General features: G+C 40.7%; 1 protein-coding gene across 2 annotated transcripts in view; it reads right to left on the bottom strand.

The window, feature by feature from the left end:
* The window catches only part of LOC306987680 (uncharacterized protein), a 125,292-nt gene that overhangs the window by 28,384 nt on the left and 71,021 nt on the right, over positions 1 to 25,887 (bottom strand). For both annotated transcript variants that reach the window (XM_079592170.1, XM_079592171.1), the window contains exons 6-8: positions 20,079 to 20,387; positions 18,626 to 18,712; positions 10,562 to 10,939 (exon numbers count right to left, since the gene is read on the bottom strand). In XM_079592170.1, coding sequence (XP_079448296.1) covers positions 10,562 to 10,939; positions 18,626 to 18,712; positions 20,079 to 20,387 — 774 coding nt within the window. The remainder of the gene's footprint in view (positions 1 to 10,561; positions 10,940 to 18,625; positions 18,713 to 20,078; positions 20,388 to 25,887) is intronic.

The raw sequence follows: 25,887 nt of genomic DNA, 5'->3' as shown, positions 1-25,887 counted from the left end.
AGCTTCTTTGACTGAATTGTTAGATTTATCTACACAGGGTGCTATAATTAGATCACGTTTTCAGAGCATTGAATCTATGGATGCACCTTCAAAATTCTTTTTTAACATGGAGAGGAAAAATGGGCAAAATAGAGTTATTCATGCTCTGCACTCAGAAATGGGAGTTCTTTTGCGCAACCCTTTAGAGATTCGGAATAGAGCGGTAAAGTTTTATGAGGATTTATATAAGAGTGAATTGTTGGGTACACAAGGACTGAATAATGTTTTTTCTTGAAAATATGCCGCATGTATCTGAAGAGGCTAATATCGGAATTAATAAAGCACTGTCGATGGAAGAACTGGAGAGAGCTCTTAAAAGTATGGAATCCGGAAAAACGCCCGGGGTTGATGGTATTTCAATAGATTTTTATAAAGTCTTTTGGGCAGAGGTAGGTCCAGATCTGCTAGAAGTTCTTAATCAGAGTTTAATTGATGGACAGTTGCCAAAAAGCTGCCGTAGAGCAATCATCACTTTGCTCCCGAAAAAGGGAGATTTAAGTGAGATTAAGAATTGGAGGCCTGTGAGTTTGTTATGCAACGACTATAAAATACTTTCGAAAGCCTTGGCGAACAAAGTTTTAGAGCAAATTATTCATTCAGATCATACATATTGTGTGCCTGGTAGGAAAATCTTTGATAACATTTCTTTTATAAGAGATATTTTGGATAATGGCAAGACTTTTTCAGATTTTGGTTTAATTTCAGTCGATCAAGAAAAAGCTTTTGATAGAGTCGAGCACAGTTACTTGTGGAGTGTTTTTGAAGCTTTCGGTTTTAGTCCTAGTTTTATATTGATGATTAAAACTTTGTATTGTGACGTTGAGAGTATGTTAAAAATAAATGGTGACTTATGCTCTCCTTTTAAGGTTTTAAGAGGGTGTAGGAGCCAAATTGAGCTTTGAGTTGATTTCATGTTTCTTTCTTGTGAATAGTGTGTATGAATGAGTGAGTGAGATATATATGGCCACAGGTCTATCTACCGCCACCTAAAGGACGGTTGGGAGGCTGAAGGTGGAGCCCAAGGGGAAAGGCCTTAAAGACAGGAAGCCACAGATTCTGGGTGTGGCTGAGAGGGCAAACAGTCTTTTGACCGTGTGCTGTATGGTTCCATGACGTGACAAGCCGTTTGCTACCATATAAGAGACTGCTTTAGTTTAATTGTTTGTTTTATTTACCTCAAGTTTATGTAACATTCTATCTACATCAATAATAAATGGTTATTGGACCGACTGTATCAACTTCTACTCCTCATCTTTACCACTGCACGCGTCAAGCTATATCCAGCTCAGCCAACAGTAGTAGCCATAAGGAACAAAGGTTAAACTGGAAAAAGCTACTACATTTAGTCAAAAGACTTCTCTGGATGGATATACTTGGATCAAAGGAATATTGGATACTTTGAACAAAGGAATACCAGAAAAGGAAGTTTGAGAAGTGCAAGTGCCATCTTGGATTTTTTGAAGGCCAAAGTGAATCCAAGCGAATCCAAAAGAATCGGTATGTGAAACAAAGAACTTTTAAAGCAATCTTGCTCTGTGTATTTGTAAGAATGTATTTTGATGAATATTGAGTTATATTTTTGGAAGAAAAAAGGACTTTTTGAGTTTGTCACATGGAACAAAGAGCTTCAAACAATATGGAGGTCACTGACACGGATGTTGCACCTGTTGAGGAGGAATTGTTTGAGTTAGAAAAGAAGAAGAAAGATGCAAGAATTGCTAGAAAGAATAAGTGTGCTGTGTTGACTCGTAAAATGAACAAAACAACTGAACTTATGTGTGATCCAGTCAATCTGGAGAAAGTAAAGGAGAATGTTCAGAAATACACTGAAATGTTAGAAGACTTTAACGACCTGCACAAACAATACCAACAGTTATTGTCAAAGGATGAGTGTGCTGTGGACACAGAACAGTGGTATAAGCCAAAGTTGATGACCATCAATGAGTTTAAGAGTAAGGTTGACGAGTGGATTCAATCCTGTCTTGTTCAACCACTGCCGGAAGGAGGAGATGAAATCAGTCCTAAAGACAGTATCTCTTTGGTAAGTCAGGTTTCACGTAAAAGTTCATATGCAAGCTCAGCATCAGCTCGTCTGGTGGCACATGCTGAGAAGGCAGCGCTTTTAGCTAAGGCCGCTGCTTTGAAAGAAAGGCATGCTTTGGAAGAAAAAGAAGAGCGCTTAGCTAAAGAAAGAGGAAATAAGAAGGCAAAAGGAGACTCTGAACTTTACAGCTGAGTTGTCTGCTGCAAATGCAAAGCTCGCAGTATTGGATAGTGTGGAAGAACGAGTTTATTCCACCCCAGTCGATGGCATGAACACATACTTTCAGGAGAGGAACTTGGAAGTCGCCAACATGGAAACTCTGCAAACAGGGGCTCCAACAACCAATGTGCATGAACGTAGGACTGTGCGCTCAAAGGACGGGGTACAGCATCTGCCATTGTATCGACTACCATACCCACAAGAAAATTCCAATGGTGACCAGAGAGAACATTGGTTATACCAGGAGACCCATGATGATATAGGGGTAGCACAAGGGCAGGCACAATCTCTGCAGGCAGACAGTATAGCTCGAGAGGGTGCTGATGTCGTTGAAAAATTCCATGAGCGATCCGACAGAGTGGAGCTCAGTACAGAATATAGACAGCTGGCGGTTGATGTTCCTGTTCCTGTTCAATCACATGCAGACATAGCACATCCTATGTTATCAAAAAGGGAGCTTGAGCAGCGCAGACCGTTAGAGGGCAGTGTAGCTTCCAATAGTCTCATTGCTGTCTTAAACAGACAAAATGAAATTACATCTATGCTTTTCAAACAGCAGCAATTGTCATTATTGCCACCTAAAAATGTTATCATATTTGATGGGGACATTTTACAGTTTAGGTCATTTATGACATCCTTTGAACACAACATTGAGATGAAAACAGACAGTGGACAAGATAGGTTGTTTTACCTTGAGCAATTTACTAGAGGGCAAGCTAGAGACCTAGTAAGAAGTTGCCAGCATATGGATGGAGATCAGGGTTATCTCAGGGCAAAGCGCTTGTTGCTTGAACAGTTTGGCAATGAGTATCAAATTTCCACCGCCTATATTGAAAAGGTTCTGAATTGGCCAAATATAAAACCTGAAGACTCTAAAGCCTTGAATGAGTATTCCCTGTACCTCAAAGGATGCTGTAATGCTATGGTGAAGATGAACTATATGGAGGAATTGAATGTAGCCTCTACCTTGAAAGCCATTGTCATGAAATTACCCTACAAGCTGCGGGATAGATGGCGGACTAAAGCTCAAAATAAACTGGAGGACAACAGCAGCAGGATTACATTTAAAGACCTTGTACAGTTCATTGAGGAACAGGCCAAGATATGTTCCAACCCGATATTTGGAGATATACAAGAACCAGTTGCAAGCAGGAATAAAAGGCCCAACGTAAGTAAGACTCTTTTTAGGCCCAAGTCTACCTATGCAACTAATGTAACAACACTGTGTGATGTGAAAATGCCATGCCTCTGCTGTGATGGCGCTCATTATCTGGAGAACTGCTCTCACTTCAAGAAGAAAACACACAGGGAAAAGTTAAACCATTTTTAAAAAAAAGGACTCTGCTTTGGTTGTTTGTGTAAAGGGCACATGAGCAAAGACTGCAAAAAACGTCTTATATGTAACATCTGCAATCAAGCACATCCCAATGTTCTTCATATCAATTTTGAGGCTAAAGGTCATGCTTCAAGGTTAGAAGAGCAGTCACAGAAACGCATCAGCAAAGTGTCATCAAATGCTTGTGGTCATACAGGGGCCGGGAACAGTAAATGTGCACTGTCAATCCTTCCTGTGCAAGTTAAGTCTGTTAAAGGCAACAAAATCATTCAGACTTATGCTCTTCTTGATCCTGGCAGTTCAGCAACATTCTGCACGAAGAGACTGGCGCAGAAGTTGTGTCTAGAGGGGAAACGAACAACCGTACTGCTGAGAACAATGGCACATGAGAAACCCATAAGAAGTGTGTTAGTGTCAGGTTTAGAGGTCAGTGAACTTAATGGCAAGAAATTCATTCCTTTACCTGATGTCTACACACAAAATTCTATGCCTGTAACAAAAGAGAACATCCCAACACAAGAAGATTTAAAGCAATGGCCTTATCTCAGTGAAATCCAGTTACCTCACATAGACTGTGACATTGACTTGCTCATAGGAATGAATGCAGCAAATGTTATGGAACCTTGGCAGGTAATTAACTCACAAGAAGATGGACCTTATGCTGTAAGAACGGTGTTGGGTTGGGTAATCAACGGTCCATTGGGAGGTAGCAGCAAAGGTGTGGAAATGACCACAGTGACTGCAAACCGGATCTCCTTGGTCGACCTGCAAGAACTTCTGGTGAGTCAATACAACACAGATTTCAATGAGAAAGCCTATGAAGAAAAAAGTGAAATGTCAGTGAATGACAAGAAATTCATGAACATTGTTAATGAATCTGTAAAAGTAAAGGAGGGTCACTACTGCATTAACTTACCTTTCAAAGCAGATAATATCACAATGCCCAACAATCGCGTTGTTGCAGAACAGCGCTTGTTGAATCTGAAAAGGAAGTTCAAAAGAGATCCAAACTATCAAAGGGAGTACACGGAGTTCCTCAGTGACGTCATTTACAAGGGCTACGCTGAAATTGTTCCCTTTTCACAATTGAATAGGACTGATGGAAAAGTTTGGTATATCCCTCATCATGGGGTATATCACCCAAAAAAGAAGACCATTAGAGTAGTGTTTGATTGTGGTGCAACCTTTCAGGGGACATCCCTTAACTCTGAACTACACCAAGGCCCAAATTTGACAAACACACTGATTGGAGTATTGACACGTTTCCGAGAAGAACCAGTAGCGCTGATGGCTGACATACAGGCCATGTTTCACCAAGTCAAGGTGACTGAAAGTGACACAGACTTCCTGCGCTTCTTATGGTGGCCACAAGGAAATGCGGATGATGCTCCAGTGGAATATCGCATGACTGTTCATTTGTTTGGTGCAGTCTCTTCACCGAGCATAGCTAACTTTGCTCTCAGAAAGACTGCACGAGACAATGCAAGCAACTTCCCTCCTGAGGTAACAAACACAATCATGGAACACTTTTATGTAGATGATTGTTTGAAATCGATGCCCACAGAACTTGAAGCAATAGAACTAATTTCAAACCTCACTGAAGTCTGTCATAGAGGAGGCTTCCATTTGTCAAAGTGGATAAGCAACAGTAGAACTGTCCTTGGTGCTGTTCCACAAGAAGACAGAGCTAAAGAAATAAAAAACTTGGACTTGAGCAAAGATCAATTGCCCATGGAACGAGCCTTAGGACTTCAGTGGTGTGTCCAAAGTGACTCCTTCAAGTTCAACATCACCATCAGTGAGCGTGCACTTACCAGAAGGGGCATCCTATCAATGGTAAGCTCTATATATGACCCATTGGGCTTTCTGTCTCCGCTTACCTTGCCAGCTAAACTGTTGTTGCAGGAGTTGTGCCGACAGGACCTTGGATGGGACATGACCATTCCCAACACAATTTTTGACCAGTGGACCAAATGGACCAGCAGTCTCTCACATCTCACAGACTTTGAAGTTCCACGTTGCTTTAAGCCAAATCATTTTGGTGAGTCAGTGCATAACCAGATTCACCACTTCTCTGATGCCAGCGAGCTAGGCTATGGAACAGTCAGCTATCTCAGAATGACAAATGGAGAAGGAAAGGTCTATGTAGCATTCTTGATTGGCAAGGCAAGAGTAGCTCCATTAAAACGGCAGACCATCCCAAGGCTGGAGTTAGCAGCTGCAGCTTTGTCAGTTAAAGTGGATAAAATGTTAAAAGGAAGAATTGTTACCACCTACAGATATGTCAGTGTTTTGGTCTGACAGCACATCTATCTTAAAGTACATTTCAAATGACCACACTCATTTTCATACCTATGTGGCGAATAGAACATCTAGGATTAGAGAGGCCACACAAGTCTTTCAGTGGAGATATATTGACACAAAGAGAAACCCTGCCGACGATTGCTCTAGAGGAGTTAGTGTAGAGAGGTTCATGAAGAACACAAGATGGATCTCTGGACCAGAGTTCATTTGGTCATCAGAAGAGGACTGGCCGAGGGAATCTGTGAACAAAGTAGAACTTTGTGAAGATGATCCAGAGGTGAAGAAATATGCGACAGTGAATGCAATCATGCAGACATGTGAGGAAAAGCCCACAGACAAGTTGCTCAATCACTTTTCAGACTGGCTGAAGTTGAGGGTAGCGGTTGCATGGATCCTAAAAATTAAAGTTGCACTAAAACTCCTTGTGCAGAAAGGAAATGCCTCAAAGAAAGATTGTAAGCAGACTCAAAGGCTAACCAGAATGACAAAAGGGTATGTCAAAGACAACATAAAAGAAGCAATAACAGTTGATGATCTGATAATGGCAGAAAAGGCTATTCTCTTCTATGTACAGAGACAAAGCTTCCCTAAGGAAATCGTCATGCTGCAAGAGGGTGCTTCCAATGTGAAAAAGGGCAGTAGCATATACAGATTGGATCCAGTGCTGGACAATGGAATCCTCAGAGTGGGTGGTCGTCTCAGAAGAACAGCAATGCCTGAGGAAAGAAAACACCCTGCCATTTTGGCCAAAGATCATCACGTGTCCACTCTGATTCTGCGCCACTTCCATGTTCAAACTGGACACGGGGGAAGGAACCACATGCTATCTCAGGTACGAAAAACTTACTGGATAACAAATGGTAACTCTGCTGCAAGAAAGGTTCTCTCTCACTGTGTTACCTGTAGAAAGCACAGAGGTAAAGCCGGCGAACAAAAGATGGCTGACCTGCCAAGTCAAAGACTGGTCACAGACTTACCACCATTCTCCAACGTTGGCCTTGACTACTTCGGTCCTTTTGAGGTAAGAAGGGGAAGAAGCACAATGAAAAGATATGGCGTCATCTTTACCTGCATGACCAGCCGAGCAGTACATCTAGAGGTAGCCTGTTCTTTAAGTACAGACTCCTGCATTAATGCCATTAGAAGGTTTCTGTGTCGAAGAGGGCAGGCACTACACCTACGATCAGATAATGGCACTAACCTTGTAGGTGCAGAAAGAGAACTAAGAGAAGCACTCAGAACTTTAGATCAAAGGAAGATCCACCAAACTCTGATGAAGGAAGGAGTTCAGTGGAGCTTTAACCCCCCTACAGCCTCTCACCATGGTGGGTTCTGGGAACGCCTCATTAGAATGGTAAGGCATGTCTTATGCTCAGTCTTAAAACAACAAGACGATGAAGGGCTACACACTGTTTTCTGTGAGGTTGAGGCAATTCTTAACAGCCGTCCCATTACAAAGGTGTCCGGTGACCCACAAGATCTAGAGGCCCTTACACCGAATCATATTCTGTCACTCAGAACTAACCCAATTCTGCCCCCTGGAGTCTTTTCAAAGTCGGATCTATACCACAGAAGACGCTGGAGACAGGTCCAGTATATGGCTGAGCTGTTTTGGAAGAGATGGCTTCTGGAATACCTCCCTCTTCTACAAGAACGACAAAAATGGTCAAGAGCAAGAAGAAATTTCATCCCAGGGGACATCGTCTTGATCGCCGACAATACCGCTCCTCGCAGTTCGTGGCAACTGGGAAGAATTGTTGAGGCCAGACCAGATGCCAAAGGTCATGTCCGGGTCGTGAAGCTGAAAACAAAAACGAGTGTACTAGAGAGGCCAGTGTCCAAAATCTGCTTGCTGTTAGAGGGTGACGAAGATTCTAAGAAGTCCTGAGCATTCAAGAACATTGAAGATAAGTTGACTCATTCAATTGTAAATTTTACTATAAGATGTAAATAATTGGAAAATATATATATTATTATTATAATTTTTTTTTGGAAAAGTTAAACTTTAAGTAGAAATGGCTCCTTTATCATTTAAAAAAAGTAATTGTTTTTGCCTCTACAAACACAATTAGGGGCCGGTATGTAGGAGCCAAATTGAGCTTTGAGTTGATTTCATGTTTCTTTCTTGTGAATAGTGTGTATGAATGAGTGAGTGAGATATATATGGCCACAGGTCTATCTACCGCCACCTAAAGGACGGTTGGGAGGCTGAAGGTGGAGCCCAAGGGGAAAGGCCTTGAAGACAGGAAGCCACAGATTCTGGGTGTGGCTGAGAGGGCAAACAGTCTTTTGACCGTGTGGTGGTGTGCTGTATGGTTCCATGACGTGACAAGCCGTTTGCTACCATATAAGAGACTGCTTTAGTTTAATTGTTTGTTTTATTTACCTCAAGTTTATGTAACATTCTATCTACATCAATAATAAATGGTTATTGGACCGACTGTATCAACTTCTACTCCTCATCTTTACCACTGCACGCGTCAAGCTATATCCAGCTCAGCCAACAGTAGTAGCCATAAGGAACAAAGGTTAAACTGGAAAAAGCTACTACAGAGGGGTTAGACAAGGCTGTGCATTATACGTTAGCTTTAGAACCTCTTTTGAATAAATTAAGATCAGAGATGTCAGGTGTGGTTATGCCTAATTCCACCCATACTGTTAAATTATCAGCTTACGCTGATGATGTGGTGGTACTGATTAAAGATCAAAATGATGTAAACATGATGTTGAGATTATTGGAAGAGTTTAAAAGTGTCTCTTCTGCAAAAGTGAATTGGCAAAAAAGTGAAGCCATAAGTGTTGGGAGTTGGTTACGTGGTGAGCCAATTCTTCCAGCTGGTCTGAAATGGACCAGGGATGGTTTTAAATACTTGGGAGTGTTTTTGGGAAATGAGAATGTTGTTAAGAAAAATTTAGAAGATCGTATTGAAAAGGTAAAAGGGCGCTTAAATAAATGGAAGTTTTTACTCCCAAAAATGTCTTATAAGGGACGAATATTGATAATTAATCATTTGGCTGCCTCCGCTCTCTGGCATCGTTTGGTTTGTGTAGACCCCCCAGCTGACTTTTTAAGCAAGATTCAGTCAATCCTAATATACTTTTTCTGGGATAAGCTGCATTAGGTGCCGACACATGTGCTGTATCTTTCCAAGGATGAAGGAGGTCATGGACTGGTACACTTACAGAGTCGAATAGCAGCTTTCCGAATTCAATTCATACAAAGACTTTTAAAGGACTCAGAGAATGAAAACTGGAGGATTGTAGCACTCTCTTTACTGAGAGGTTTCGAAGGTCTGGGGCTGGATAAAGCCTTATTTTGGATGGATCCTCAAAAGCTAAAACTCTCCAAGCTTCCTGTATTTTATCGGAATCTTTTTAAAGTTTGGTCTTTGTTTGAAGTACCAAAGAGAAGGACTGTAAATTCTTTGTACTGGTTGCTGCAAGAGCCATTAATTTTTGGCTCACGTTTTGATCTGTCCAACAAACTGGGTTACTCTGTGACAGGAGAAAATCTGATCAACTCTGGAATTTCAACTATTGGACATGCACAACGGATAGCAGGAGCTGATTTTAAGGATGTGAATTCAATGACTGGACAGCTGGGGGTGAGGTCTACCCGTTTAGTTGCCGGAGTACTTGACAAATGGAGGTCAGCCCTTTCTGAAAATGAGTTGAAATTGTTAGCAGATTATTATTTGGGGTGTATTAACCCGGATTGTAGTGATCCATTTCCCAATCTGTATCTAACTCCCTTGATGGGCGATTGTGAGAGCACTTTTTTAATAGTCAAAGATTTAATTGTAATAGGCATAGATAGTGCATCTGGAAAGGAGTGTTATAAGATTTGTGTCAAAGTGTTTAATAAGAAGGCTTTGGATAAAAGAATTGACACGCCATGGCGTAAGGTACTTCAATTAGAAGAGGATGAAAAGCCTGAGTGGAGAGTGTTGTATAAGTCACCATTGCCCAAGAGAATTGGGGACTTGCAATGGAGACTGTTATATAGGGCTATTGCCGTGAACGCTTTTGTTTCGGTAATTAATCCTGGCGTCGATCAGAATTGTCCTTTCTGTTTACAAAGGGAAACTGTATTTCATGCTTTTATGCAGTGTTCAAGGTTGAAACCTTTATTTATTGTTTTAAACAACATTTTTAAATGTTTTAATGAGTGTTTTACAATGAAGACGTTTATTTGTGGTTTCAAATATTCTCAGAGCCGCAAGTATCAATGTCAGGTGTTTAACTTTATTTTGGGCCAGGCGAAGATGGCAATTTACATTACAAGAAAGGAGAAAGTTGATCAAGGTGTATGTAATAGTTTAGAAGCTGTGTTTGGTAATTCTGTGAAATCTAGAACCCTAATAGATTTTAATTATTATAAAGCAATGGATGACCGTGTAAAGTTTGAAATAATGTGGTGTTGTAAAGGGATACTGTGCAAAATTGTTAATGATGAATTATTTTTTCTTATTTAAAACAAAGTTTGGTTTTTTTTTTAGTGATTGATGTTTGATTTAAATGTTGGCTATTGATGGGTTGTTTATTGTAATTAAAGGTGTTTAAAAATCTCTCTCTCTCTCTCTCTAAACTAAAGTTTGTTAAAGACTTGAGGTACTCACCACTGGGAACAAGAATGAATGTGAAAGACTTGAAGCTCTTCTTTTTCTTGTTGGTAATCTGTACATAATAATCTCCACAGTCTGTGGTTTTGAAGTTTGTGATGGTGATGGTGAGAGGTCCAGTGAGATTCCGCTGCAGTCTGTCTTTAAATCTCCTCACCGCAGATTTAAATTCATTGTCCGGTTTACTGAATCTAGCATCGTCCGGTTTACTGAATCTAGCTATGATAACATATGGACGTCTTTCCCTAAAAGCGGTTCCGAACCTCACAATTATCTCATCATCTGTCTGTATGTCAGTTTCAGTGTTTAGATTGAGATCATCTCCCTCCATCACTGACAGAGTCTTCATTTCATCTTTTTCATCTCCGAACGCCCCTAAAAATACAAACAGAAACAGTTAGAGATTAAACAAATAAAACAAGTCTTGACAAATAATTATCATGAGACTAATAAATCTAATTTCACTCTACAATCATTTGCACCGGTAGAAAGTTGGTTCTTTAAAGGTCTCTAATAAAACTCTAAAGTCACATCTCAAGTCCTAAAGAAAATTACAAATGAAATGTTGAAATGCAGACACAGACATAAATCAAATGATTGTGCTTTATATTGATAATAGTAATCCCGTCTGAAAAGCTGCTTTCAAAGGATACATAATAAAAAGCACTATACAAATACACCTGACTTGACAATTGACACACTTGCAGTCTCTAATGATTTGAAGACTTGAATCATGTGTTAGATGAGGAATATGTGCAGTGATGGCCCTTCAGGACAGATTTGATCTACTGGTGAATTCACAAATCTTACTATATAGGCCGGGAGCCAGGTCCACTCCTCAGGATGTTTTTTTGCTACCCTTTTTTCACTATTATTTCCTATTATCTTATACCTTGGGCCATCACAAGTTGATAATGACCACCCCCAACTCGGCCCCGTTTGGTCTCAGGGGCCCAAAAACTCCCTTTTTGGGAAAAGCTTTTGACGGAATTATGTAATTGTGAATATTAAGGTACTGCAGCTACATATATGGTCATATAACCCTATCATTTTGCATGGTGTATCCTGACACATAGGGGAAACTAGCAGAAAAAGATCCTGGGGATTTCTGCCTTTTTGCTGTCAAATATCACCCTCAACATACCCCAAAAACCCAAAAAATATCTGTCCGTCTGACAAATTGTCATCAAAAGTGATCATTTTCAAGTATTTTATTATACATATCACTGCCTCAAATGTACATGAAAAACTTACCAAGTTTATAAGCTTCAATTTAAGACCAAGATGGCCTTTCTGTCTAGTGGATTACAGCTGGTATAACCAAAGTTCTCCCCTGTACCCCAAATCGGAGAAAACAGAACTTTCAAGCATTACCATTCCAGATATGGGATTAACCCCTTATATTGGCATCAGCCATTACATATTTAAAACAGTAATATGCTATACTAAACCTAAACTAATCTTGACAAACTATATATATTTGAAAGCTTACAATCACTAGTTTACATATTTGGCGTCTGATTTTCAAAATAAATTATAGAGGAGCCGTAATTTATCAATTTGCAACAAGAATATTTTCATACTCCTAAGGCGTGTTCAGACCTTTATTTTGAAATAGTGATGAACATGAAAAATCATGAAAGAATGATAGAAACCTCAGTTTGTTTTCATGCCAAGAGTTCAAAAGATAGCATCCATTCAATTATTTTAGAAAAAAAGGTCTGAAAATGTTTTGAATGTAAAGAAAAAAAAAAAAAATAGATTCACCATTTGTGTTGTGGCAGCGAGCTATAATGCACATACGGGGGTCTTTTTGTGTTTCTTAGAGGTTGAATTCATTTCAAAATCTGCCAAACTTCCAATTCTACTTCTGAATGGGATGTCTACTTCATAAATTGTATGAAAATTGTCAAAATAATGTTCAGATCACTCAAACAACATATGGAAATGGAGGCGCCCTTCTGTTGAAATGTGAAAAATTTTGGTACTGCACCCAAACAAAATATCACTGAAAGCTTATTTTTTGAGATATCAACCTACAATTTGAAACACAACATGTTCAGATTTTTGGCTTTGATTTTCTTGCATTTTTAGAGTCCACCAGGTTTTGAAAATATATATTTTATATAAAATATGAATAATTAAATTTTTAACATTGTACATTTTCATAAACTCAAACTTCAATAACTTTGTTTCTGTTTAACTTTCTTAATTTTTTTGACTTCTACAAAAATCTGCCAAATGTCTTCTTTAAAACAAGACCAATCTTACATCTATATTCAGATGCAAAGCATTCTTGAATTACAACCATTTAAGTTTGAAATGTGCATTTCCATGTCTACTAAAAAAAGGGGGGTGCCGCTTAATGGGTTAAGCATATTTTTTTGCATATGAACAATACTTCTAAAAAGAGTTGAGACTTGACTTACGTACTGCTATACTATATTAAGTGAATTGCATGATGCTTATTCAGTAATGTTATGCCCCTAGGTGGACTGGGGTCAGGTCGCAACATAGGGTACAATCACACAAAATCAATTAACCAAATGTCCATCCATCCATCTTCCGCTTATCCGGGGCCGGGTCGCGGGCAAAGATGCCCAGACTTCCCTCTCTTCCTAGACACTTCCTCCAGCCCTTCCGGGGGGGACACCGAGGCGTTCCCAGGCCAGCCAGGAGACCTAGTCCCTCCTGCGTGTCCTAGGTCTTCCCCAGGGTCTACTCACGGTGGGACGCGCCAGAACACCTTCCCAGGAAGGCATCCAGGAGGCATCCGGAACAGATGCCCGAGCCACCTCAGGTGGCCCCTGTCGATGTGGAGGAGCACCAGCTCTTTTTTGAGCTCCTCCCGGGTGACCGAGCTCCTCACCTTATCTCCAAGGGATTAGCCACTCTGAGGAGAAAGCTCATTTCGGCCGGCTGTATCCGGGATCTTCTCCTTTCGGTCATGACCTACAGCTCAAGACCATAGGTCTTGAAAAGACCTATGGTCTTTTCAAAAAGCTGCACTGATCCGTCTGTCAATCTCCCGTTCCATCCTTCCCTCACTCGTGAACAAGACCCCAAGATACTTGAACTCCCACCCTTGAGGCAGGAACTCTCCACCAACCTGAAGTGGGCAAGCCACCCTTTTCCGACTGAGGACCATGGCCTCGGATTTGGAGGTGCTGATTCTTATCCCAGCAGCTTCACACTTGGCTGCAAACCGTCCCAGTGCATGCTGAAGGTCCTGGTCTGATGGGACCAGCACGACATATTCATCCACAAAAAACAGAGATGAAATCATGTGGTACCCAAACCGGACCCCCTCCGGCCCCTGGCTGCGCCTAGAAATTCTGTCCATAAAAGTTATGAACAGAACCGGTGACAAAGTCAAACATGCACCGGGACCAAGTCTGACTTACTGCCGGCAATGCGTTCCAAGCTCCTGCTCCAGTCGTACAGGGACCGGAGAGCACTTAGCAAAGGGCCCCGGACCCCATACTCCCAGAGCACCCTCCACAGGATGCAGTGATGGACACAGTCGAATGCCTTCTCTTCAAATCCACAAAGCACATGTTCATTGGAGTCAAACTCCAATGAACCCTCCAGCACCCTAGAGAGGGTATAGAGCTGGTCCAGTGTTCCACGACCGGGATGAAAACCGCACTGTTCCTCGTGAATTCGATGTTCTACTATCGGCCGAATTCTCCTCTCCAGTACCCTGGCATAGACTTTCCCGGGGAGGCTGAGAAGTGTGATCCCCCTGTAGTTGGAACAAACCCTCCGGTCCCCCTTCTTAAAAAGGACCACCACCAAAATCTCAGCCCAAATTTACTGTTCCTGACCGCCAAGTGATATTGCAGAGGGTTTCAATACCAGATGGTTTGTCAGAATCTCTTTAAGGCCAACCTGTAGTCCTTCTCCATGGCCTCACTTCCCAGGCCCAATTTTTTTGCCTTCACAACCACCCGGACTGCAGTCCGCTTGGCCTGCCGGTCCCCGTCAGCTGCCTCAGGAGTCCCACAAGCCAGCCAGGCCCGATAGGACTCCTTCAGCTTGATGGCATCCCTTACTTCCGGTGTCCACCACCGGGTTTGGGGATTGCCGCCTCGACAGGCACCACAGACCTTACGGCCACAGCTCAGAATGGCCGCTTCGACAATGGAGGTGGAGAACATGGTCCACTCGGACTCAATATCTCCAGACTCCCTCGGGATCCGGTCGAAACTCCACCAGAGGTGGAAGTTGAAGATCTCTCTGACAGGGGACTCGTTCCCAACAGACCGTCACAGTACGTTTGGGTCTGCCGAATCTAACCAGCTTCCTCCCCCACCATCGAATCAAACTCACAACCAGGTGGTGATCAGTTGACAGCTCCGCCCCTCTCTTCACCCAAGACATACGGCCAGAGGCCAGATGAAACGACCACAAAGTCGATCATCGACCTCCGGCCTAGGGTGTCCTGGTGCCACGTGCACTGATGAACATGGTGTTCGTTATGGACAAGCTATAACTAGCACAGAAGTCCAATAACAGAACACTGCTCGGGGTCAGGTCAGGGGATCCGTCCAGGTGTCACTGTCGCTGCCCACGTCGGCGTTGAAGTCCCCCAGTAGAACGACAGAGTCCCCAGTCGGAGCACTTTCCAGCACCCCTCCAAGAGACCCCAAGAAGGCCGGGTACTCGGCACTGCCATCCGGCCCGTAGGCACAAAACGAAAGTGAGAGACCTATCCCCGACCCGAAGGCACAGGGAAGTAACCCTCTCATTTACCAGGGTGAACTCCAACACATGGCGGCTGAGCTAGGGGGCTATAAGCAAACCCAAACCAGCCCGCCGCCTCTCACCATGGGCAACTCCAGAGTGGTAAAGAGTCCATGCTCTCTCAAGGGGTGTGGTTCCAGAGCCCAAGCTGTGCGTGGAGGTGATCCCGACTATCTCTAGTCTCTACCTCTCAACCTCACGCACAATCTCAGGCTCCTCCCCCCGCCAGCGAGGTGACGTTCCACGTCCCTAAAGCTAGTTTCCGTGTCCAGGGATCGGGTTGTCGAGGCCACCGCCTTTGACTGCCGCCTGATCCACTTTGCACCGGTGGTGGTGAGCCCACGGGAGGGCAGCCCCACGTCGCTCCTTCGGGCGGAACCCCGTTGGGCCCCATGGGGGGAGGCATATGAGCCCCAACCCCGGGCCTGGCTTCAGGGTAGGGCCCCGGCTGCTCCATTCCGGGCGACGTCACGACTCTTGTTTTTTATTCTAGCATAAAGGGTTTTTGAATTGCTCTTAGTCTGTCCCGTCACCTGTTTGCCTTGGGAGACCCTACCAGGGGCATATAGCCCCGGACAACATAGCTCCTAGGATCATTCGGGTACTCAAACCCCTCCACCACGGTAAGGTGACAGTTCAAGGAGGCGCCAAATGTGAGATTTATTAAAGTCCACAAAGTCCTCACAACACAAGGGTTAGGGTTAGACTAGTGTGCAGTCTGTTATCAAAAAGCCAACCATGGATTTCACATAAACACAGACAGGCAAGATAGAACCACTACGGTCTGAGGGCAACATCATGGATAAGCAGCAAAAAGATAAGCAGCAAAAAGAACAAAAGAAATGTTTATTTTATTTTATGTTTGAGCTGTATTTTAGTTTCGCCATTTGGCTGTAAAGAATGTTTACCTGTACATAAGTTTACTAACGTTTACTCTATTGAAGGTTGGCTTTTTGATAACAGACTGCACACTAGTCATCTTTATTCCTTGTGTTGCGAGGACTTTGTGAACTTTAATAAATGTGACCCTGGATCACAAAACCAGTCACAAGTCGCACGGGTATATTTTGTGGCAAAAGCCAACAATACATTGTATGGTTCAAAATTATCGATTTTTTTTTATGCCAAAAATCATTAGGATATTAAGTAAATATCATGTTCGATTAAGATATTTAGTAAATTTCCTACCTTAAATATATAAAACATTTATTTTTGTGAGTGAAGCACAATCGTGAACATAAATGCACAACTTTAAAGTCGATTTTCTCAATGATCCGATTAAAAAAAAAAAAATCTATTCATATTTTATATAAAATACATATTTTCAAAACCTGGTGGACTCTAAAAATGCAAAAAAAAAAAAATCAAAGCCAAAAATCTGACCATGTTGTGTTTCAAATTGGTTGATATCTCAAAAAATAAGCTTTCAGTGAGATTTAGTTTGGGTGCAGTACCAAAATGTTTCACTAGTTGACATTACTGTCCATATAAGGGCGCCTCCATTTCCATATGTTGTTTGAGTGATCTGAACATTATTTTTTACAATTTTCATACAATTTATGAAGTAGACATCCCATTCAGAAGTAGAATTGGAAGTTTGGCAGATTTTGAAATGAATTCAACCTCTAAGAAACACAAAAAGACCCCCGTATGTGCATTATAGCTCGCTGCCACAACACAAATGGTGAATCTATTATTTTTTTTTTCTTTACATTCAAAACATTTTCAGACCTTTTTTTCTAAAATAATTGAATGGATGCTATCTTTTGAACTCTTGGCATGAAAACAAACTGAGGTTTCTATCATTCTTTCATGATTTTTCATGTTCATCACTATTTCAAAATAAAGGTCTGAACACGCCTTAGGAGTATGAAAATATTCTTGTTGCAAATTGATAAATTACGGCTCCTCTATAATTTATTTTGAAAATCAGTCGCCAAATATGTACACTAGAGATTGCTTTCAAATGATATATAGTTTGTCAAGATTAGTTTAGGTTTAGTATAGCATATTACTGTTTTAAATATGTAATGGCTGATGCCAATATAAGGGGTTAATCCCATATCTGGAATGGTAATGCTTGAAAGTTCTGTTTTCTCTCATTTGGGGTACAGGGGAGAACTTTGGTTATACCAGCTGTAATCCACTAGACAGAAAGGCCATCTTGGTCTTAAATTGAAGCTTATAAACTTGGTAAGTTTTTCATGTACATTTGAGGCAGTGATATGTATAATAAAATGCTTGAAAATTATCACTTTTGATGACAATTTGTCAGACGGACAGACATTTTTTGGGTTTTTGGGGTATGTTGAGGGTGATATTTGACAGCAAAAAGGCAGAAATCCCCAGAATCTTTTTCTGCTAGTTTCCCCTATGTGTCAGGATACACCATGCAAAATGATAGGGTTATATGACCATATATGTAGCTGCAGTACCTTAATACCAGGGGAGTTTTTTGTCCCCTGAGACCAAACGGGGCCGAGTTGGGGGTGGTCATTATCAACTTGTGATGGCCCAAGGTATAAGATAATAGGAAATAATAGTGAAAAAAAGGTAGCAAAAAACATCCTGACGAGTGGACCTGGCTCCCGGCCTAATAGTGAAGGAATGGCTCATGAACATTTATAATCTTTACAGATACACTATATTTTCATAGTACAATGAACATTAGCATTTTTTTTTGTTCCTGTGAGAGCATAAGGTAATGTAGCAGGTGTGCATTAAAAACATTTATTTTGTGATTCCACTTGACATGACCATTTTTGGGTTTTCCGCCATGCTGATTTGGGGTGGTGACGCACTTTGCTTCTTCCCAGTCTGCATGAGTATTCATAGCGGTAGGTCATGCAATTTTACGTGCTGATTTAAGAAGGCCATATTTCTTGTAAATTATTGTTTTATACTTGAGTAATTGTGACTTTAAGTCCCTTTGTAATGGACATGTATGTTTTATTAATTATTTTCTTTCTTTAAGTTCATTTTATTCTTTATCATTCACAGCGCGTCGTGCATTGCTGCCGCACGCTGCTTTAAGTGCTGCACGAGTCATCATCATTTGTTTGTTACTTCAGGTACATTAATTATTGTTGTGTGTTCTTAAAATGTGTTTATGTAAAAGTTTATTGCCCAGTCTGCATGAGCATTCATAGCGCGCGTCGTGCATTGCTGCCGCACGCTGCTTTAAGTGCTGCACGAGTCCTCATCATTTGTTTGTTACTTCAGATGAAATAAAAAAGGATTGAAGGGACGAATTCCAGACTTCACGAGTGTATTATTAACACAACGCAGATAACACACCGCTACAGTAACACTTGCCACCAATTCTTGCCAGTCCACAAAACCTCTGGATTCGACCCATAAAACCTGTAATCTCTGATTCATTCCCTGAGGTCTCAGTGAAATCTGTAAGAAAAGAGAGATGAGAGAGTGATAAATGACAAAACCAGCACACAAAACTCAACTTGATCACTTCATTTAGTTTTGCACAGAGATGTTCAAGAACAGTCAATTTATAAAACTCTTATGATCATTTCTCAAATGTGAGTATGTGTGAGAACGAACAAAACACGCATACGCCTCTTCAGATGTGAAATCTGTAAATCGCAAATGATCTTGTTTGGAGCTGAATGGTTTCAGATCTCCGCCTTGTAAACTATGGCTAATTAATGTCATTAACGTATATAAGAGCACCAGTCAACGTCCAAATGCTTTATAATGCAGAACAAAATCAAACACCTGCAGTTCTCCGACAGTCCGACTCTGCCACAAGGAAAAGTGTGTACGTCTGCACGTCTGCTCAGAACCTGACGTGGCTCTAAGTACTTTTCCATGTCAAAGGCCGTTTTTATAAATATGAATGTTGCCATGGTTTTTAGCATACGCACACTCGAAGTTCAAAGTTCTGTGCGTACACACGTTTTATAAATGAGGCCCCAGATCTCTGCTATAGGATTAAACCATTTGCTTTGGAGACTATTTCTATATTCCGTATTTTCCGGACTATAAGTCGCACCTATAGTCCAGATTTGACAGTTTGGTCTGTCAAAGACTGTCAAAGACAGACGGATTTGACAGTTTGGTCTGGACTTGCAATGGTCTGTCATGTCCAGTGTAGACAGCTGGTCTCGTCCAGTTTAAACAGTGTAACCGCGGTCAGGAGTTCAGATTCTGGTGTGCTGATATCTGTGTGCAGCCCAACTTACCCATCCTTCAGACACATTCTCTGACATTACATTCACTGCATGTGCAACTCTCAAAACCCATAAATGACATATTACTTAACAATTAGTTAATAGCCATGTGCCTCAACAAGTCATAACATAATGATACATTTGCAAATCATTAATTAAGGAATAATTAAAGCAGACAACTGGAAGTTATAGTACATTGCTTTGACCAATTGTGGTAATTAACGCATTAATTTTCACTATTAGTTAATAAAATATGTTATTAAGGAATTAATACATTATGACACATTTAATTAATAACAATTAATATATTACTTCATAACTTAATCATTTAGAATCTTTATTAGTTGCTAATGCAGTAATCATTAATTAATGGTTTAGTTGTTCATGAGTCATACATTAACACATGATTATCTGTGCATTAGTTAAGCATGAATTACTGCATATTAGTGCACCTGTATTGTAAAGTGTTACCTATAATTCTTCTTTTCACCATGTGTCATATTTATGTCACACTGTTTGCCAGAAAAATTAAACATTATGACAGATGATTATTACACTAAAATACTTTCAGTACTCACCATCAAAAACAACATTGAATGATTTCTTGAAGTTATTTTCGGGATTTGATTTTACTGTATAAAGTCCAGTGTGTTCAGGTCTGATTTTCTTGATGGTCAGAGATCCAGTCTGTGGGTTCAGCTCCAGTTTGTCTTTGAATCTCCCCTCAGGATACCTAGTTTCATTGTCCTTTGAATTGTCCTTTTTTTTTAATGAAGCTATCAAAACACTCTCCTCTTCAAACTCCCAGTTTATCCAATCCCCCCTCTTTTCTGAAAACTCTAGAGTAACATCATCTCCCTCCTTCACTGACACCGTCTCCACTTCACCTGTGTTGAGAGCAAAAACACAGACGACATGAAGGAACTGAATTAAACTTTAATAACAGTCAGTAAACAGATGAAATCAACTAGTAGTCAGATCTTTTTAACTGGGAGGCCCATGCGAGGCATCATGAAACAAGACCAGCTTTCTTCTATTACATAATCAAAAGGTAAAAATAAATATTAATCCGGTGCCTTTAAACGGGTTAATGCCAGAATGTGGTAGGGCGCGCCATTACACACCTCCGAATGAAAACACAGGCAAACAAGCAATAGGGCCTGTCCAAATACCTACAGAAAAAAGGAAAACAGGGCGGGACATATCGAACAGCTCCTCCCCTTTTAAAAAGATTGCATAGTACGGAAATGGCCCTTGTTAAAGTCCTAAACGACATCTTAATGGCTACTGACTCGGGAGATTCTGTTATTTTAGTTATGTTAGACCTGTCCTCAGCCTTCGACACCGTCGATCATGAAATTCTCATATCTCGGTTGGAGTCCTATGTGGGACTTGGAGGAACGGTCTTAAAGTGGTTCAAATCTTTTTTAACCAATAGAACTTTTTCAGTTAAAATAGGAAATTCTAATTTATCATCGCGCAAGCTAACCTGTGGTGTACCGCAGGGGTCTGTTCTTGCACCTACTCTTTTCTCTCTCTATCTGCTTCCCTTGGGATCTATCTTTAGGAAACACAACGTTTCTTTTCATTGCTACGCTGATGATATGCAAATCTATCTGCCTCTGCCCTCTGATGAGCATGCTCTTAGTTGTTTATCAACATGTCTGGACGACATAAAAATCATGGCTCTCAAAAAAATTCCTTTTTTTAAATTCAGATAAAACGGAAGCCATTGTTTTTAGCCCCTCCGAAACCAGTAGACAAAACTCACAACATTTAGAAATCTCAAACCTGAGTACCTCATCCCAAGTGCGTAATCTAGGTGTGATGATCGATAATAGTCTGAAATTTGACAGGCAAATTGCCTCTGTAGTGGGCTCTAGCTTCTTCTATTTAGCTCTCTCTCTAAAATTAAATATTTTCATTCTAACGCCTCTTTAGAGGTTGCTGTCCATGCCTTCATAACATCGAGGCTGGACTATTGCAACTCTCTATATTATGGTGTTGCTAAGACTCAAATTTCACGCCTACAAGTTGTTTAAAACGCAGCAGTGAGATTTCTGAAGGGATGTAAAAAGTTTGAGCATGTTACACCCCTTCTGAGATCCCTACATTGGTTACCGGTTCAGTATAGAATTGAATATAAATTATATTGCTGGTCTACAAATCACTAAACAATCTTGCACCATTATACCTGTCGGACCTACTTCACTTATATACCCCCAAGCGAGGGCTGAGATCGGTAAACAAATTCCTCCTTCAGATTCCCAGAACCCGCTTGAAAAATAGGGGAAATAGAGCGTTTGAAGTAGCGGGCCCCACGTTGTGGAACAAACTCCCAATCCAAATTAAAATGGCCTCCTCCTTATCTGAGTTTAAATCTGCTCTGAAAACTCATCTGTTTGATTCAGCTTTTAATATGTAATTTGATTTTGTACTCACTGATCCTAAGTGATCATTGTTTGTTTTATTGTGTATTTTATTGCAATTTTTGTACAGCACTTTGGTCGGTTGTCAGCCGGTAATAAATGTGCTCTATAAATAAACTGAACTTGAACTTGAACTTTATATCACAGCTCAGCCAGAGCTGTTGAGCTCAGTAAAGCCACATTTTCTTCCTAATCTCCATCATATTGCTTTACAATATAGCATTCTGTGCAGAATTCATAAGGGTCCGATACGTTTTCTGCACTGCGCCGACTCAATCATATAATCTTTGTTCTTTGTGTCTCTGGAACAGAGCTGCGGAGGTTTACATGATACTAACGAGAAACCAGTGACTGATTTCAGCCGCAGCTTCAGCGTCTATTTATACTGTAGGGGGCGGAGCTTCAGATTCTAGAGAGCATTTGATTGGACACAAAATCTGATAAGAAGCTGTAGTGCAGAGTGATGTCATCAAAATCAATGATCCATATTGGCGGAAGTGAGAATCTAAGTTTTGAATGCTTATATCTTCTAAATGCGACATTTGAAATTGTTTTGAAACACACTAGCTTATAGATAACAATAGGGCTAACATCTTCATACCAAATGCCAAAAGTGCTTTTTAAGACATGGGACCACTGATCTATGTAGAATGACTGGATAGCTCATGACATCATAAACAGTGAAGCCACCACGCCGCCATATTGGTATTCCCTAGTGAGCAGGCGTTCTATTGAATCAATAGGATTTTTTATGATTTGACTGAGAAAACATTGCCTAACGAGACACCGTTTTTAAATCTAAAGTCTCCCTGTACATTCTTACAACGCAAACATCCTAATCATTTAAATGGGTATTTGTTTATAGTCTGAAATTTGTTCTGCTTATTAAAAATTGCTTTTAAAAGCTGGGGAGAGGAGCTTGGAGAGTGTCTGTCTAGGCTAACTGCAGGTGGCTAATGAAAGTGTTTTATTTTGTGATTTGTCGTTTGAAAGGAAAATAAGAAGCTTACCTCCTCGTTAAAATACACGTTTAAAATATTTTTAAGTGCCCAGTGTTCGTTATTCACTTATGGGACTTCCGTGTAGCTTAAGATCAGTGGTATAGCTAGTTAAAACCCCAAAACGTTAACTAAAACAGCTATTTATTTGCAAAAGGAACAAATAAATCGTCATAACGAATTATTTAGATCAGTGGACTCTGGACAGGGCGCATATGAACGAGCAGAGACAGAGCCCCAGTCGCGCACGCGTGCACTCTCACCGTCCTCAAACAACACGAGCGCTGTATGCTCTCTCTCCCTCGCGCATATCAATATACGATAGTAAAAGGTAGGAAGACCGATTGTGTTTTATAGATCAGTAGTTTGTTCAAATAAAGTGTTTGATTAGTTAGCAAGTACATGTTCAGGAATGGCATAATACAAATGGGTTAATGTAACGGTAAACGGACTCTGCACGAAGCTCTTTTTTGAAGCTGTCAAATGGTGTTGCTATTGGACACTTAATTGTGATTATTGCTGCTCCGAGGTTTCTTATAGACTGTTAACTGTTTTATAGTTTTTTTTTTTTTTTTTTTTTGAAGAAGCTTACTTGCCCCGGAGAAAACAACACGGGTGAGCAAAAGGCCATGGTCAAGTCACATTTATTTTATTATTATAGTTGTACAGTGTTCTGTTCAAGTGTTGCGTCTGCCGAGTAGGCGGGGTTTAATCGGAAGTCTCGCGAGTTCGGCGAGAATGGTGTGAGATCAGATATTTGGAGGAAAATAAGGAATAAATGTGGTGCGTGATAGAATTGTAAATAAACGAGGCAAGGTTGATTACGGCCATCAAGCTATAGATTGATAATATAGAAATCAGCTGGTGAGCAGTTTGGCATTTCAGATGTGATGGGCGGCCGATGTTGTGTGATCGCTTCAGAAGTTGTTGGAATTATATGGTGAAGACCAGTGCATGCGTCATAGAGCTCGGGCGTAGACGTTATGGAACGGTGCATTGTGGGTAACGGTGGCCATTTAAGAGGTAACGCAAAGGCCGGTTTGGAACAAGGTAATAGCATAGCCGGCCGGTCTCCACCAGCACCGAGAAGGAGTATGGACCGTAATAAATAAAAAAAAAGTTGCCTATACTATACCGTATACTGACAAACTTAATAATGAAGCCAAACAACGCTACTAAAAAAAAAAAAAAAAAAAAAAAAAAAAAAAAAAAAAAAAAGAGTATATAGGCGGAATCGATCCCTATATGAACTATTATGAAAGTTTAGCCAGGGTTGCTCTCACGCACAGGCAAGAAATGTCACGCCAAAATCCATTTTTCTCCCCTCTCAATCCGTTAATTTTCTATTGATGACTATTGACTAGACCACAGTATTAATGACAGGGGAGGAGTTTAGCTGAGCCCACAGCTGTAACATCTGCCGACAACGTTCTCACGGTAGTATTTTCTGATCGTTGATTCGCTGAAAACCTTTGCACGTGATAGGTCAGTTGCGTGTGAGAAGTTCAGAGAGAGTTCGGAGCATAGGTTCGTTGTCGGAGCCACTGATGCGTGTTTGAAAGTTTGGATGACAATCAAGGTAAGCAGATAATAAAATAGTGTGCCTTGTCACTACAGACGTAGCCTTGCCTAATCAGTCTGTGTGCCGAGAGTACCGTTGTCCGAGAGCGCGCTCGACAGTGCGCGACTGAGACCGAGTGTGTCCGAGCATAATAGGCTATAGTTTGTTTATAAATTAAATATACATTTCCGCATTAGGATGATCTCTGTAGCCTATTGGTATAATCTGCAGCGTTGTAATTAGTTTACATGGTTATAAAATAAAACTCCAAAATAACCTGCAGGGAACGTTCAAAGAAAACATCTTTGTTTGACCGGTTGTGAACACGTGCGGCAAACACGACTAGAATTTGGCTTAAATAACCTCTGATGATGACCTGTAGGTTATAAAAATAAAACCCCAAGATATTATATTTTATTATTTTTATTTATGTTGGTACATTGTTCACTATTATATTGAGAGCACTTTTTTGTTAGTGTAGGCGTTTTATAATAATAATTTGTTCTATTTAGTGTCCATTGCATTCATTTAACATATTTAATATTGGGGGTATTTTTTTACACCTCCGATCAATTAAAAAACTTCAAGTCACTGGAGGCTCACCAGTAGTTCACAAATGGATGGGTGCAAGATCTGCAGATCTTAGTAAACGCAGAGAAAACAATCGTTCGCACTAAGGTAACGTTAACCAAGCATCAGTGGTGACACACACACTTGTTAGATTCTGAACTATGAAGCTTGTCTATGCGGGTTTGTTACACTTCAGGAGTAATTACTCACCTATCATACGTGCAATAATCCACTATTTACGTCCGGTAGTTTGTGTAATCCGGTATAATATTAACATTCACCTAGGACACAACCCACTGTTCACCAAAATAAATACTTTAATTACATCATACTTTACATACTGTAAAATTAAATTGTATTCATTGATTTAAAGGTGATGGTTTTCCTCCGTACAGTGGCGATCCCAAGCCATCCGACGCCTCTTTGTATTTTCAGACACCAAGTCTCCATGCGTTTTTTTTCCAAGTAGGAAAATGGTGAAAACTAACATGATTTATTTGCCGTCGACCGTGAGACCGATTACAGCAGTTCACAATACAGCATTTTCCTTAAAATAACCTACATTAAACCTAATATTATCAAATGACCAACGTTACCTACTGCCGACTATAGTCTATACAGTACATCTACTTCCGTACCGTGATTCCCACAATGCATTGCGACGTGACGAAACGATCCCGAGCTCTATAGCAGATTGTGCCTATATTACATTATTCAGTTTAATAATCAATGTTTGATATGCTGTCATATGCATCAATAAGATATTTCTTCAGTTATAACAGAACAGCTGCTATATTGCAATGTCTCGCGTGTTCAATCACGTGAAGTG

This window comes from Phoxinus phoxinus (genome assembly GCF_949152265.1).
Source record: "Phoxinus phoxinus genome assembly, chromosome: 20".
Classification (NCBI taxonomy): domain Eukaryota; kingdom Metazoa; phylum Chordata; class Actinopteri; order Cypriniformes; family Leuciscidae; genus Phoxinus; species Phoxinus phoxinus.
Note: the sequence above shows the minus strand (reverse complement) of the source record. Positions and strands in the feature narration are given on the sequence as shown.